The sequence below is a fragment of the Culicoides brevitarsis genome, chromosome 3 (assembly GCF_036172545.1).
Source record: "Culicoides brevitarsis isolate CSIRO-B50_1 chromosome 3, AGI_CSIRO_Cbre_v1, whole genome shotgun sequence".
Lineage (NCBI taxonomy): Eukaryota > Metazoa > Arthropoda > Insecta > Diptera > Ceratopogonidae > Culicoides > Culicoides brevitarsis.
The window spans coordinates 5,928,174-5,942,839 of record NC_087087.1 but is presented as its reverse complement, the minus strand read 5'-3'; the positions used below and the strand labels follow the sequence as shown (position 1 = coordinate 5,942,839).

The 14,666-nt window shown below is 25.6% G+C and overlaps 1 protein-coding gene across 1 annotated transcript in view; it reads left to right on the top strand.

The window, feature by feature from the left end:
* The first annotated feature begins 9,033 nt into the window (after positions 1–9,033).
* The window catches only part of LOC134834190 (inhibitory POU protein), a 30,269-nt gene continuing 24,636 nt past the window's right edge, over positions 9,034–14,666 (top strand). The window contains exons 1-2 of the mRNA XM_063848767.1: positions 9,034–9,046; positions 13,857–14,228. Coding sequence (XP_063704837.1) covers positions 14,094–14,228 — 135 coding nt within the window. The 5' untranslated portion in view covers positions 9,034–9,046; positions 13,857–14,093. The remainder of the gene's footprint in view (positions 9,047–13,856; positions 14,229–14,666) is intronic.

Below are 14,666 nucleotides of genomic sequence, written 5' to 3'. Positions count from 1 at the left end.
ATAGATTCGTCTCCTGCACGAAGGAAGGCATGTATGGAATATCAAATATGGACACGAGTCTAATATTTACTTTCCTTGCTTTTGTTTTGTTCTGTCAAATATTATCAGCTTTGATTGATTCTTGCATCGTACAAACAACTTGCAGCAGTGTTTAAACTTTGTAGCAGGTAAAAAGATCTCAGAAAAAGATCACAAAATAATGGTATGCATAAAAGATATTCGCCTCCCTCGTAATTTTTAGATAACAGAGGGATAGAGTGCATTAAACAACTTTTTTTTTATCTCTATTGAATCTCATTGCAAAGGTTATAGCAAAAAAAAAGAGCATCAACTTTTCGGCACTTTATCCCCTAATTTAGTCGTATTGACTGCGGATTTAATGGGTAAGTACAACAACAAAAAATCTAACATATTTTTTATTCAATTATCAGTGAATTTGTTTTTTTTTATCTCTTGGATAGATTTTTTTTGTAGAAATATATCATGGTTAAGGGAGAATAAAGAGTTATTGATCTCGCTGAGATTTTTTTTCATTATTATTTCAAAGACAAGTTTTAACTTTCATTGAAGGATTTTGATTTTTTAAGATTGACGAAGATTTTTATAAGCTTTAGTTTGTAAATGGCAAAATGCTTTTTACAAATTGCTTTGTTCAATTTGAAGACAAAAATTATTTTAAAGTGGAAATTAAAACGAGAAAAATTTTTAAAAGTTCGTTTAAATCGGTTTTTTTGAGAATCCTCCTATTTTTTGCTCAAAACCGAAAATAATGCTTAAAATTCAAATTAACATTGGAAAAATCTTTTTAAAAAACCTTAGCTTCAAAACTTTGATATTTTTGGCGGGAAAATTTTATAAAATAAAAATAAAAAAAACCTAACCTCAAAAAGATCTTAATCTCAATTTGAAAATTTTTGGCGGGAAAATGATTTTTTATTATTTTTTCATGATTTTAGAAATTTTAAATGTAAATAACTCTTAATTTTCTCTTAAAAAGCTTTTATAAAGCAATTTTTAAATAATAAAAATTGGCGCCATTTTCTTTAAAGGATTTCTATGAAAAAAATTAAGTCATTAAATGAACAATTTAAACAAAATAAATAAAACAAATATCAATCATCAGTGAATTTGTTTTTTTATCTGTCAGATAGATTTTTTTTGTAGAAGTATATCATGGTTAAGGGAAAATAAAGAGTTATTGATCTTGCTGAGATTTTTTTTTATTATAGAATATTTTCTCAAAATGGGCTCAAAAATTCAAATAAGAGAATCCAAAGGCAAGTTTTTTGTAAAAAAAAAGTTATGAGAAAAGCAAAAAAATATTAATTATAAAATAATTAACTAAATATTTTCTGTAGACTGAAAATTCAAGCTTGATCTTTAAAAAATCCTCTACCTATAAAATCTTTTTTACTAAAAATCCAAAAAATAATAAATTTTTAAATTTGAATTATTTCTTTGAAACTTTCTTCAAAAAGTCTCGTAGGTGAAAAAAACAATTAAATTTTGTTCAACATTGCCTCCGCTTCATTGTCTAATGGCTCTATCGGAAATGATACATTTACTTACCGGAAACTCCTCAAACTTTTTCCTGCTAAATTCTCTTCCAACGAAGAAAAGCAAAACGGACAAAAATAAATCCAACATGTTCACTGAAAGAGGCAGAGAGAAAAATATATTTATGGTTTCTGATTGACAATAAATTTAATGCATATTTTACCACTTTAGTGTAATAAAATAAAACATAAAAAAATATAAAAATGCGTACATTTTTTTTCGGGGTATTGTGATTCGAGTATGTTACATCGCGAAAAAAAAATTTTTTTTTTCGTCTGATAGGATTTGAAGGGAGAATACGAACGAACGAACGAGTCAAGTCTGGAGAGTAATAAAAACAATTGCACAATAAAACTTTAATCAAATTGTCTAAATGAGGAGATAAAGTTTGATTTGAAAGAATTTTGCGTGGTTTTCTTGAGTTAATAAATTTTTTTATTTCAAAAATCTATTGATAATTTTTTTTTTCGATTGTTTCTAAATATTTTTTTTTGTTTTGTAAAAGCAAAAGGAAATTGATTTTTCCAACTATCTACCTTTTTATTTCTTTGAGACAATTGACATTAAATATTTATTCCAACTTTACCTTTTATAATATCCGAAGAACGAGGGCATGGCATCCAATAACCGAAACAACAAACATTTCTAACACTTACTATTCATTTTAACTACTATCACTTCTTTTATTTTATTTTTTGGGTATTTGCCACATTTTTGCACAATATCAAACGAAACAAAGTAAAGGAATCGAAAAAAAGGGATATTAGAGATAAAAGAGGAAATTGGAAGGGATGGAGATATGGATGGGTTCAGAAAAAGGGCTTTGCTTTGATTAACAGGAATTATCAGTTGGTAAGTTTTGTCAAATTTTATATTTTTTTTTAAGTTTATTGCTTGGTTTGGATTAATTAGAATTAATTTTATGTTTAATTTAAAAAGTTAAGGTGTAAAATTTTAAGTAAAGTCAAAAATTTGTTTTTAGCTCTTCAGTTTTAATTTAGCTTTAGTTTTGAAATGAAAATCTAAAAAGTTAGTTTTTCCTTTAATCATTTTCAAATTTCATTATGAAACCTTTAGAGCTAAAACTAACTTCTTAAGTCTTAATTTTACCTCAAAAAACTCCAAATTCATCATTTTAGGAGCTAAATTTAAAAATATGAGGCCTAACTCTTAAAAGACTTAATTTTTTTACAAATCTGGCACATATAATTGTTCAGAAATTAAAACTAACTCTTAAAATTGAAAATCTAACAACTTTCAACAAATCTAACAAAAGTTAGCTTCCAAAAATTCAACATTATGGCCTAACTTTTAAAAGCCTGAAATTTTTTCAATAAATTTTCAGAAAAGTTTCAAAAGATAAATCTTAGAAATAAAATGTTTACCTTTAACAAAATTAAAAAAATTTTTTTTAAATTTTTATCAAATTTCTTTAGTAACTTTTAAGAGCTCATAATTCATGCCAGTTTCAAGTATTAAATTTTTAAAAACTTAATTTTTCTCAATAAAATGATAAACAGAATTGTTCAGAGAGTAAAGCTAACTCTCAAAAATTAAAAACTAACAACTTTTAAAAAGTTTGACAAAAGTTAGCTCTTCAAAAATTTGATTTTATGGCCTAACTTTTAAAAGACTTAATTTTTTTGAATAAAACGAGACATAACATTGTTCAAAAAGTAAAACTAACCCTTAAAAACGAAAAGCTAACAAATTATGACAAATCTAACAAAAGTTAGCTCTTAAATCCCCATTGTCCGTCTTAGTTAATAATTCTGTTTACAAACTTATTTTTAAAAGCAACTTTGGCGTGGCAACTTACCTTTAAATTTTTGCTCCAAAATCCTCCTAAATTCAATCCCTGCATCTCCAAAAAGTCTCCGTCTTTGATATTCCTTTGCACCTTTTTTTCCTTCTCCGCGCCATTTTCCGAGATGTTGATTGTATTCATTCATCCAAAAGTAATAAAAAATAATGTGGTAATATTTTTTGCAAATTTGCACATTTTCCTTCTCTTTTATTTTATCTTTTTTTTTTCATTTTCTGTATAGGTACCCAAAGAACAACGAAACGAGAAAAATTAAACAAACATACAAAATGGCACGAAATGGCATAGAATGTAACAATAATGTGTGCAATTGTAATCCAAATCTCGTTTCTTCTTCTCTCCGCTTTATATGTACGTTTGCGTTATTATTATTATTACAAAGCAATTTTGCACGAACTTTCCTTCTCTTGCAAACGAAGGGAGTTGAAGACGAAAAAAAAAATCTTCATGATATATTAGGTGCTTTTCTATTTTTTAATCTAGACAATTGGAATATAATTCTTGAAAGAAATAATCTTATTTCATTTTTATTGCTCCTGCTTTGTCTTTGATTCACATTTTTTATTTTTTTCAGATTTTTTTTTTTTTTCGTTGGCTTCCAGGTTTAATTTAGATTGACGCCAAATAATATTGAATCACATCAATCTAAATTTTCATCAACATAACCGATCAAATTTTGCTAATTTGACAAAATGACACGTTTGGTGAACAATTTAACGGTTAATTATCAAAAAGGTAACAGCAGTTTTTCGATAGAAATTTTCAAATTTTGAGGTTAGATCTGTAATTTTTTGGATAATTGTGAGAATTGGCGCCATAAATTGCGGTAATTTTGAACATTTGGTCAGCTATCACGTGGAAAATGATGGAAAACGTCATAATTTATTAGGTGATTTTGTGCTACATTATGCAAATTGTGTTTAGTTAGACCTTATTGTTTATTATTATTAGATACAGATGCATTTCTCCGTTTTAACACACACACAACATCAAATTGAAATTGGATTAGATTACGAAGTGGAAAATTAACAGGCAATTTGTGTAGATGATTGGATTCAATTAATTTGAATGCTGTTATTATTATTTCTGCACGATGCACGATGCCGTCTGTAAATGAGTTACGATAACCTGCCATATCTCGATGATTTCCCACGGCTCTGCCACGCCAAAGTGCTTTTAGTGTTTAAAATCAAGTTTGTAAACAGACAATTGACATAACTAGGACGGACAATGGGGATTTGACTAAAATAACCTACAACAATGTGCCGCTAACTCTATAAAACTACTAACTAGCTGAATGCAATGAGCGAATTTGATGCGCGCGAGAAAAAATTGGATTTAATGGTTTTTAATGAATGCGATTTGCGGGTTTTTTTTTTGTTAATCCTGTTTGCGGCTTTTGAAGTGATTTGATGGAATTTTTCACAGAATTTGACATATTGGTAAGGAAAATATTTTATACTTGAAACTGGCATTTTTATGAGTAAAAGTTACTGAAAGAAATTTGATAAAAATTTAAAAAAATAATTTTTTTTTGTAAATTTAATATAAAGGATAAACATTAAACATTTATCCTTTTTTATCTTTTGAAACTTTTCTACAAATAAAAAAAAAATATATTTACAACATTTGATTTTCTTAAACTGAAAATCTCTTCATTTTAGGAATTTTGTAAATTAGGCGATAAAATTAAATTTTTGAAAAGCAAAAAAATTCTAAAAATAATTTAAAAAATAATTAATTTTTTAGGTTTTAAAAATAATTTATTTTGTAAATTATTCTAATTTTATTATTTTTTTTTGTAGAAGAGAAATTTGTTAGTCAATTTTTTTTAATTTTTAAATTATATTTTAAATTAACGAGCTAATAAATTTATATTCAATAGTTATTTACATTTTTATATTAAATATTAATTAAAATTACTTTTTGAAAAATAATGTAAAATTTTTTTTTTGAAAAAATGTAAATTTTTAATTGAAGTAAAATCATTATTTAAATTTATTTTAATTTTACCGTAAGGTTATCTACATATATAAGAGAAAAAAAAAATTGAAATTTAAAAGAAAACGAAAATCTGTATAAATTAAGAAAATGCTTATTTTGAAGTGAATCAACTTTTTTCAGCTTTTTTTACGTTTTTAATATATTTTTTTACCCGTCTTTTAAAATGTTTTTGATACTAAAATGATAAATTTAAACTAAAAACTGAATGAATATAAATATTTTTTTTTTAATTTTCAGTTTAATAAAAAATTTTCAAAAATAAGAATTTGAAAAAAAATGTTCACAGAATGAAAAGTTCACAGAATTTTTAACTTCTATTTCTGTTAAAAGATTAGATTTTTTAATTCTCATAGAATTACTTACATTACGGTAATTTGTATAATTTTTCAGATTCGATTGAAAAATGATCTAAAAAAGATAGTTTGGACACAAAACTGAGAAAAAAAAGGCAAATGTGAAATGTAAGTCAAATAGATTAATAAGACTTAAACTTAGATTTCAAGAGCTTTAAAGGAAAAAAAATATACTCCGGTCGACACTTTTATAGTGTCTTTGCGATTTTTTCCTTTATTTAGAAAAAAAAATCATTATTGACTCATGCGTTCATTGAAAAGGCGACCTTCCAATCTGAAATTTCCAACATACTCTTTTGGCACATCTTTGTGAAAAACTTTCAAGTCCAAAGCCCAATTGTCTGCTTCCATCCAGTATGGCGGAATCAATAACTTCAAATCAGGCTCCCAATCCTTCCGGTAGCGTTGAACATAAGCCGGTTTGCATGTCGTAAATGCCGGCTCGAATGGACAACCTAATTTAAAATCCGGCATATATTTGGCAATCTGGTTCCTTACAATGCTGTTTGGCGAGAAAAGTTGATCGCACAATCGGTGATAATTTCTCATGTTAAAAACCTTCCAGATGCCCGAATAGTCTTGATATGAAATTATAACAAGCACGGAATGATCGTTCGTCATTGTCATTTTCACTGTCCCATTTCCCGAAATCATTTGGGTTGTTCGATTTTTCCGTTGAACCCGAACATAACAATCGAACATTGGCAACGAGTTGTTACAAACGATGCTGTTGACAGATACTTGGGTGATGGGAACTGCACTTTCTGTCATGATGAACCATCCAATGGCGATTAAAAATAAAACGAAACAAACTTTCATCTTGAAAGTTTAAAAAATTTTCCTTTATAATTTTTTTTTTAGATTCTTAGTTCAAAATCGTTTCACGGACAAAACTATTCTGACATGGATTGAATTCTGTCCTTTTATATTATGATAATCAATATGTCACGGAAAATTTCTCGAAAAATTATTTAATTGAACTTCAGTCATCCAGAACCTCATTATTTTTGTTAATCAGATGACAAGTGATATAATTAAAGGTAATAAAAATTGTTTTTGAACTGATTCGATCACTTTTTGCGTGATCAAAAGCTATAAAATTATTGAAGCTGAAGGTTTTTTAAAAAGATTTTTCCAATGTTAATTTGAATTTTAAGCATTATTTTCGGTTTTGAGCGAGAAATAGGAGGATCTCAATGGACCTTATTTAAGATAAGTAATAATTGAAACAGTTGAAACTATGAATATAAAGAAAATTGAAAAATTTTGAACAACTTCACGAATCAAAGAAGTAAATCTTTTTTTTTTAATTCAAATTAATCTAATTTAATTTAAACCTTTTTTATTTAATTAAAAATTATTTTAAAAAATTTTAATTTAATTAAAATTAATTATTTTTTTTTTCAAAATAATTTAATTAAAATAATTTAATTTGAATATAAAAATTTTGTATTTAAAACCATTTATTTTTTAATTTTTAATCAAGTTCATTGGGTTTTTTTTGAATGATTTTTATACTGCATAAATATTTCATGTTCAAAAAATCTAACTTTCAAAATATTTTTGAAAATTTTTACCGAAAATTGCTTAATTTTGACCTTTCAAAAAAAAGTTGGAGATGATTGAAATTTTGTTTTTTTTTATTTTCTTTAAATTAATTAAAAATAAATAGAAATATATTAAAAAATTATAAATTAATTTAATTAATTTAATATTATTTTAATTAATATTAATATTAAAATTAATTAAATTTTATTTACCTAAATTAATTTAAAAAAAATATTTTTATAAATATTAATTTAAGAAAATTTAAATATTGAAAAAAATTATTTAATTATCTTATTTTTTTTTTTTTACTTTCAGAAAATATTTCAATATTTTCCCTGTGAATGTTCGCCGAACCGAGAACGTTATCTACTTTAAATCAGAACTGAAAAAAATCTTGACTAACGAATACTGATATATCCTTACATCCCTTAACTTAAGATTGCTTTAAGTATTAGAATAAGTCAAAACTCAAAAGTTGAGAACAAGAAAAAAATTTAAAATTCTATGATCGAGTTAAGAGATTGCTAAATCGAACTTTCCTTTAACGACATTTTTCAAAAAAAACTTCAAAAGCTTTTGCTTCGTACATTTTCCATACAACTTCACACAAAATGAATCCCGCAACATAGCTTTTTGCCTGCTTCGAATTCATTTCCATTTCAACGATAGAAGCTCTATACCTTCTACCAAGTCGATTCGCCATCTCTTTCTCAAATCTACTCACGCACCCCGAAATACGGTGTGATAAACTCATAATATTCCTATTGTTTTCAAATTATACCTGTAACTGTCGATTCCGTGTCCTTGCGTACATCGTGCAGCCATTTCATTAATATTTGTTTCCGGTTTCACACAAAATCCGTGTCTGTGTTGCCTGAATTATGTATGCAACGGACCAATCTCTTTGACATTTGGTTGTGCTTTCGCGCGCATTTCATACACGCAGGACGAAATGTTGAAGCCACGCCCATCGCTTTGAATTTTTGTTCTGTATGTCTTGTCGTTGTCAGAGTTGAAGTTTAGTACAACGACAGCAGAAGAGGGAAAATAAAAGCAAAGCAGAGAAAATTATTAAATACCTTTTGTTGTTGTTGTACGAATTTCCTGTACAGAACGCGTATGAGGTATGCTCTGTATGAGGTCTGTAGCGTTATACGTGTGAACAATGAAAGGGAGGCGCATTAAAAATAAAATGTTAACATATTGTAATGTACATTCAGGACATTTTCCCCATTTTCTATTGTTGATGTTTATTTTTCTTGTTTTGTTTTTCCAACACAGCTCTATAGACATACGGGCTGTACGTGTATGAGGTATGGCTGTACGTGCGCCTATCTATCTATCAGTCCGTCGTCTGTCGTTTATCCTTTTTGGAAATAAAATTTTCAGTTTAGTTGCAATAAATGTGCAAACGCGATCGCATCTAAAAAATATCAGCTCTCGCTTTCGTCTTTTATTGAAATATTTAAAAAAAATAAAAATATTTTCTACTTTAATATTAACGAAAAAAGTTAATAATAAAAATTTAAAAAAATAAAAATAAATCGAGTGATAAAAAAAATCTTTAAATAAACGAAAATTGTTGAAAATATTATGAAAACAGGAAAAAACATCAACAACATACATTTTAGATAAGATCCATGCATTATAAATGTGAGGTGTTTTCTCACTTTTCAGGCGAAATTTAATTACGGGAATCGTCATGAAAGCAAAATAAAATGTGCTGAAACGCAACGTGATCTCAAAAAAACTAAAAAAGGTGATTTTTCCTCCATTGAAATTTTTTTTGCGTGTGTCAAAAGTGACTTGTGAACCACAAAAATGCCGTCACAACATCAATATTTAATATTTCGCATTAAAAACTCACATGCATTAATAAATAAATGATAATAATAATCATTCAATTAAACCAAAATAATAATCCACACACATGCCGCATGCTCGTTGCATGCCCGAAAAAATCCGTATAAATAATATAAATCAGTTCATTTGCATAATTTATCTATCTCTTGGTTGCTGCGCTCATGTGCTACCGATTTTTTTTTTGTTTTTCGAGCATGCATTTTTAAGTGTAATTGCTGCTAGCGGTGGATACAATTAAAAATGTATACATTAATTCAATTAATTATCCGCCCTTTATCTATAGCTTCGAAAATTTTTTTCCATTTTTTTTTTCGCCCACATTTTGCCGTCGGAGCTCGAACGATGGCATGGCAGCGCAATATAAAAATGCCAAATTTATGAGTTTCGTGTGGATAAATAAAAAGCGAATATTAATAATTGAAAATGAATTGAATTGAGAATGAGGTTGGTTGGGTTGTTGTTGCTGGTTTGGATATGCAAAAATTTTAATTTTATGGAGTTTTTCGTGTGAACGAGAGAGATTTTTGTGCGATAGAAAAGGATAGGCAACAACAATAGTGACTTTGAATGTTGTTGTGAGTTTTTGGTCGAATAATTAAAATAATGAAATCCTATGCAAAATTTTAAGGGAATTTCGGTCATTGTCAATTTAGTAAATTATGAATTTTGTATGGATTTTGTTCGGTTGTTAGGATTTTTCGATAAATGAATAAATAAAATGTAGGTTCGATAGTTTTTAGAGCAGATTTGTGATAATTTTTAATGTTTGAGATGGAAATTAATATTTTTTTATATTAAAATTAATTTTTAATGGTTTAAGTTTTCATTTTTGATAAAAAAATAATTTAAAAATAGGTATATATTGCAAAAATTATTTAAAAAACATGATTTATTTAAAAAATTATTTTTATCTTTCCAAAATTCAGTTTTAAATAATTTTTTATTCAGTTTTAAATTTAAAACAAAAATTATAAAAATTAATTAATTTTTTTAAATATAAAATTCTTATTTTTTTGTAATCTGAGAAATCAAAAAAAAAAATTAATAGATAATATTTAAGAAAATTAACTTTTGTTACAAAAACATTTAAACTTTAGTAAGTTTAATTTTATAATCAAAAATAAGATTTTTTGTTTAATTAGAAAAGTAATCTTTAATTTTTAATTTATTTAAATGAAAATTGTTCAAACAAAAATTATTTTATAGATAATAAATTATAATATTTTTTTTTATATGTTTACATATTTAATAATACTTTTAAGATTTTTTTTTATTTTTTAATATTTCATTTATATTTTTTATTATTTTGATTTTTTAATTTTTAAATATTTTTTTTTATAATTTTTTTAATTTATTTAAACAAAAATAATACAAATTAATTAGTTTTTAAAATTTTTATTTTATTAAAAAAATGTATAGAATATTTTTAACATTATTTCTTCAATAAAATTTTATTATTTTAAATCCTTAATAAAATTTTATAAAGAAAAAAAATTAAAAATAGAAAGAAAATTAACTTATGCTGCAAAAATAATTTAAACTACAGTAAAATAACAATATTTTTCATTTTTTTTCTTTGAAAAATTTTGTTAAGAATTTAAAATAAAATAAATTATTATTGAATTTTTAATAATGTTTAAAAAAATGTTTGACTCTTTTTTTTTAAATAAAATGAAAATTTATTAAATAAATTTATTTACATAATTTTTTAAATAAATATTTATTTTAATTACAAAAGAGTAGAAAAAATAATAATATTTGAAAAAAATATTAAAAAAAAAATTAAATTTAATTTTAAATAAAAAAAAATTAATAACAATAATCAATAATTAAGTAAATTATTATTGTAAAAAAAAAAATATTATAAGAGAAATTTTTATAAAATCTTGAAGATTCAAACAAATTTCTTTTACAGTTTTAGATAAATTTTTGTATTAAAAAAATAAAATAAATCAAACAATCTCAAAAATCAACAATTTTATTAACCAAATATTATTAATATTAACTTTCATATCAAAATTAAATAAAATAATATCATTTCTTTCCCTTTTCTCAAAAAAAAAACTAATTTATTTCAAACAATTCAATAGTTTCAATTAATACCTCGAAGTAAAATTTCTCTTTTAATTCTCGAATCGTGACTAAATATTTGTCTTGTAATTTAATGGAATATTAACGATATCCTATCATCATCATCATCATCATTACACCGGAATCCATAACGAACAAGTTTAAAAAAAAAGTTAACTAGTTGTTAACGCTATTTATTTATTTGTTCCTCGTTCCATCCATAACTCTTCCATACTTTTAATAGAAAAAGTCAATATTGTAAGAAAATGCACGCGATTATGCATTTTACTCACAAAAGAAGGCTTGACCGATAAATTTATGAATTTTAAATGAAGGCATTTCGGAAAAAACGATCTTTAATGATAGACTAATGAATTTATTTTCGAAAAAAAATTTTTTTTTGAGCTCCTTCGAGGGTGTGACAAATCCTCATGCAATACCGAAATTAACGGAAAACTAAAAAAGAACAAAAAAAAATTGTCACTCTTGGATTAAAGAACCTCGCATGCATCAATAATGTATGATTAACAATAAACTTTTCGCATGTATTATGCAGAGGCCGGCGGTAAAAAAGAGTTTAAACTATTTGTACTTTGTTAATATTTTATTCGCGCAAGTCATTTTCTTGCTTTTCGTTCGTTACTTGTTTCGTTCGCTCATTTTTATGCAGCGTTGCTCTACTTTTTGTTTTTTTTTTGTGAAGTTATAAAAATAATTTAAAAATATTTTTTTTTTTGTTTGGCGATGAACGAACTTTAATCCTTTTAAAGCCAAAGGAGAAAGACGAGCGTACTACAAACACCTTTATTATTGATTTTTCTTTTTTTTTTTCGTGAGAGAACGGACCAATTCTACATATATGCCTGCATTTGCCTGCCTGTCTCACATATCACAAAAAAATAATTCGTGTACGAAAGGAGGAAAAAAATTCAGACATCATAAATATCAATTATCGAATTATGTGAGTTGAGTCTTGCATTTGTATATGTATAACATGTCACGTATAGAGGAGACGTCACAAACGTCACAGACAACGTCACATGAAAAAAACTTACCTGGTTCATTTTATTTTCGAGTGAAAATTGATTTTTTTCGAAATTTTTGATAATTTTAGATTTTAAAAGAACTAAAAAAATTTTTTTGACAAAAATTCATGTTTTGTGCAAATTTTTTGTTTAATTTTTTAATTAAAAATATTTAAAAATTGAATTTTTTTTAACAGAAACGAATTTGAAAATTTTTTGACATTTGACAGCTGTCAATTTTTTCTTTAAATTTGATTTTTTGAGAAATTTTAATAACAAATTTTTGTCTTATATTCTAAATTAAGAAGTCAAAGCTCAAAATAAGTAAATATTATTCGAAATTTTCAAAAAATTATTAAATTTAAAAAAAAATGACAGCTGTCATCTGTCAAAACTATTTTATGTCTTTTCAAAGTACAAATATTTATCAATCTTAAAAATGAGTTTTTTTAATTAGAAAAAAAATTAAATGGAATAAAAATTTGACATAAACGACTCAAAATAGTCTTAAAGGTTGACAGCTGTCAAATTTTTTTCATAATCTGATTCATAGAAAATTCTGAATAAAAATTAAGACAAATTTAAAGGATTTATTGAAGAGTCGTAAAAAAATTAAATTGATTTGAATGAAATTTGTTTAAAAGATTAAATTTGTTTTAATTAGCAAATGAAATTTTTTTTGACAGCTGTCAAAATTTTTATACATAATTTCAATTTTCAAGAATTTTTTTTTAAATTTTAAATTTAATTTTTTTTTTTTTTTGAATAAATTTTAATAGAAAAAATGTTTAAAATTGTAATTCTGGTTTAAAAACAAATTAAAAATATATAAACAATATTTTAAATAATGACAGCTGTCAATTTTTCTAAAAAAAAATTTTTAATCAATTTAAAAACATTTTTTTAATTATAGTAAAAAATCATATTTAAAAATTAAAAACTTACATAAAAATTTAAATTTAAAAAAATTATTTTTTTATTTTTTAAATTATTATTTTTGACAGATGACAATTTTTTTCGTAATATTTAATAATAATTTTTTTAAAAAAATAAAATTTTTAATTTAAAAAAATAAAAAAATAATTAAAATTTTTTACTTTAATTTAATTTAAAAATCAACTAAAATAAATCAAAAAAATTAAAAAATAATAAAATAACAAAATTGACAGCTGACAAAAATTAACTTTCTCAATATTTTCGATCCCATAAAATTTTTAAAGAAATTATATTTCACTTACTTTGTGTGTCTGTTCCTTCATCTCGCCATTCACAAATGCACATCTAGCCACAAAATTCTCCTGTGTACAAAAGTCTGGCGGCGGCGGAGGAACGTGCTGCCAACATGAAATGTGTGAGACGTTAATTCAATTATGATGTCGAATGAAAGATACGCCGGAAAATATTCATGTGACTTGTCTTGTGTCTCGTTGTTTGGTGCACTTTGTGGCGATTTTGACATTATTTTCGGGTTGTTTGCAATAAAATTAATGGGTTGCCTCGTGAAATGGAATGCAATGCAAAGTGGTGTTAAATAGAAACGATCAATAATAAATTTTCGCTTCTTCTGCAAAATATTTCTAATAAATTTTTAATTTTTTTGTCTCTTTTCAGGAAAATCACAAGAAAAAATTTTTTTTGACATTGGAATGAGTCAAAGTGTTCTGTGACAGTGAAAGACTGAAAAAAGTGCAAAAAAGGACAAAAAAAGATAAAAGTTAAAAAAAAAGATTTTTTTCGTAGATTAAGTCCAAAAACTGTGTCAAAATTTACTCGCCTACGCCATTTGACGCCGCGAAGGCGTTAAAACTCGAGGAGGAATTTACGAGTGCGGTCTCTGCTGCGGGCGCAATGACGATGTCAATGTATCCATCGGCGGCGGACAAGATGAAAATGGGCACGCCAAGTTGCTTTCCGGGTCGCTACAGTCCCACGTATCGCGGGCCCACGTCAGACCAAATGCGACGATGCATGACGAATCCGTCGGTAAGTAAATTCTGTCTCCCTTTGCCCCCTTTTTAGACACGAGAGTTGATGTAGAAAGCACACAAATCGATTTACTTCGATCCACGTCGATCCTTTAAAACGCACGTAATGTCTGCAATTTTGCTGCAATTTCATAGTTAAATGTACAGCTTTTACTGTTTTTGTGAAATGTGAGTCGATGGTCATTTGTGGCTTACGTTTATTCAATTAGTAGATAAATGTCGGTTGTGTTTCGAAATATCTCTCGCAAAATGTAAGCAAGGACTTTGGAAATTATGACTTGGTTTGGATTAATGAAATGATTTTGTGGAGTCCATTTATTTTAATGTTTAATTTATCGAAGGAAAATTTGTCAAAGGAACTCAAAAGGGCTTTTAATGCTAATAAAAATTCAGTTTCGATCAATTTGGGTTAATTAAAGATGATTCAAAGGAAATT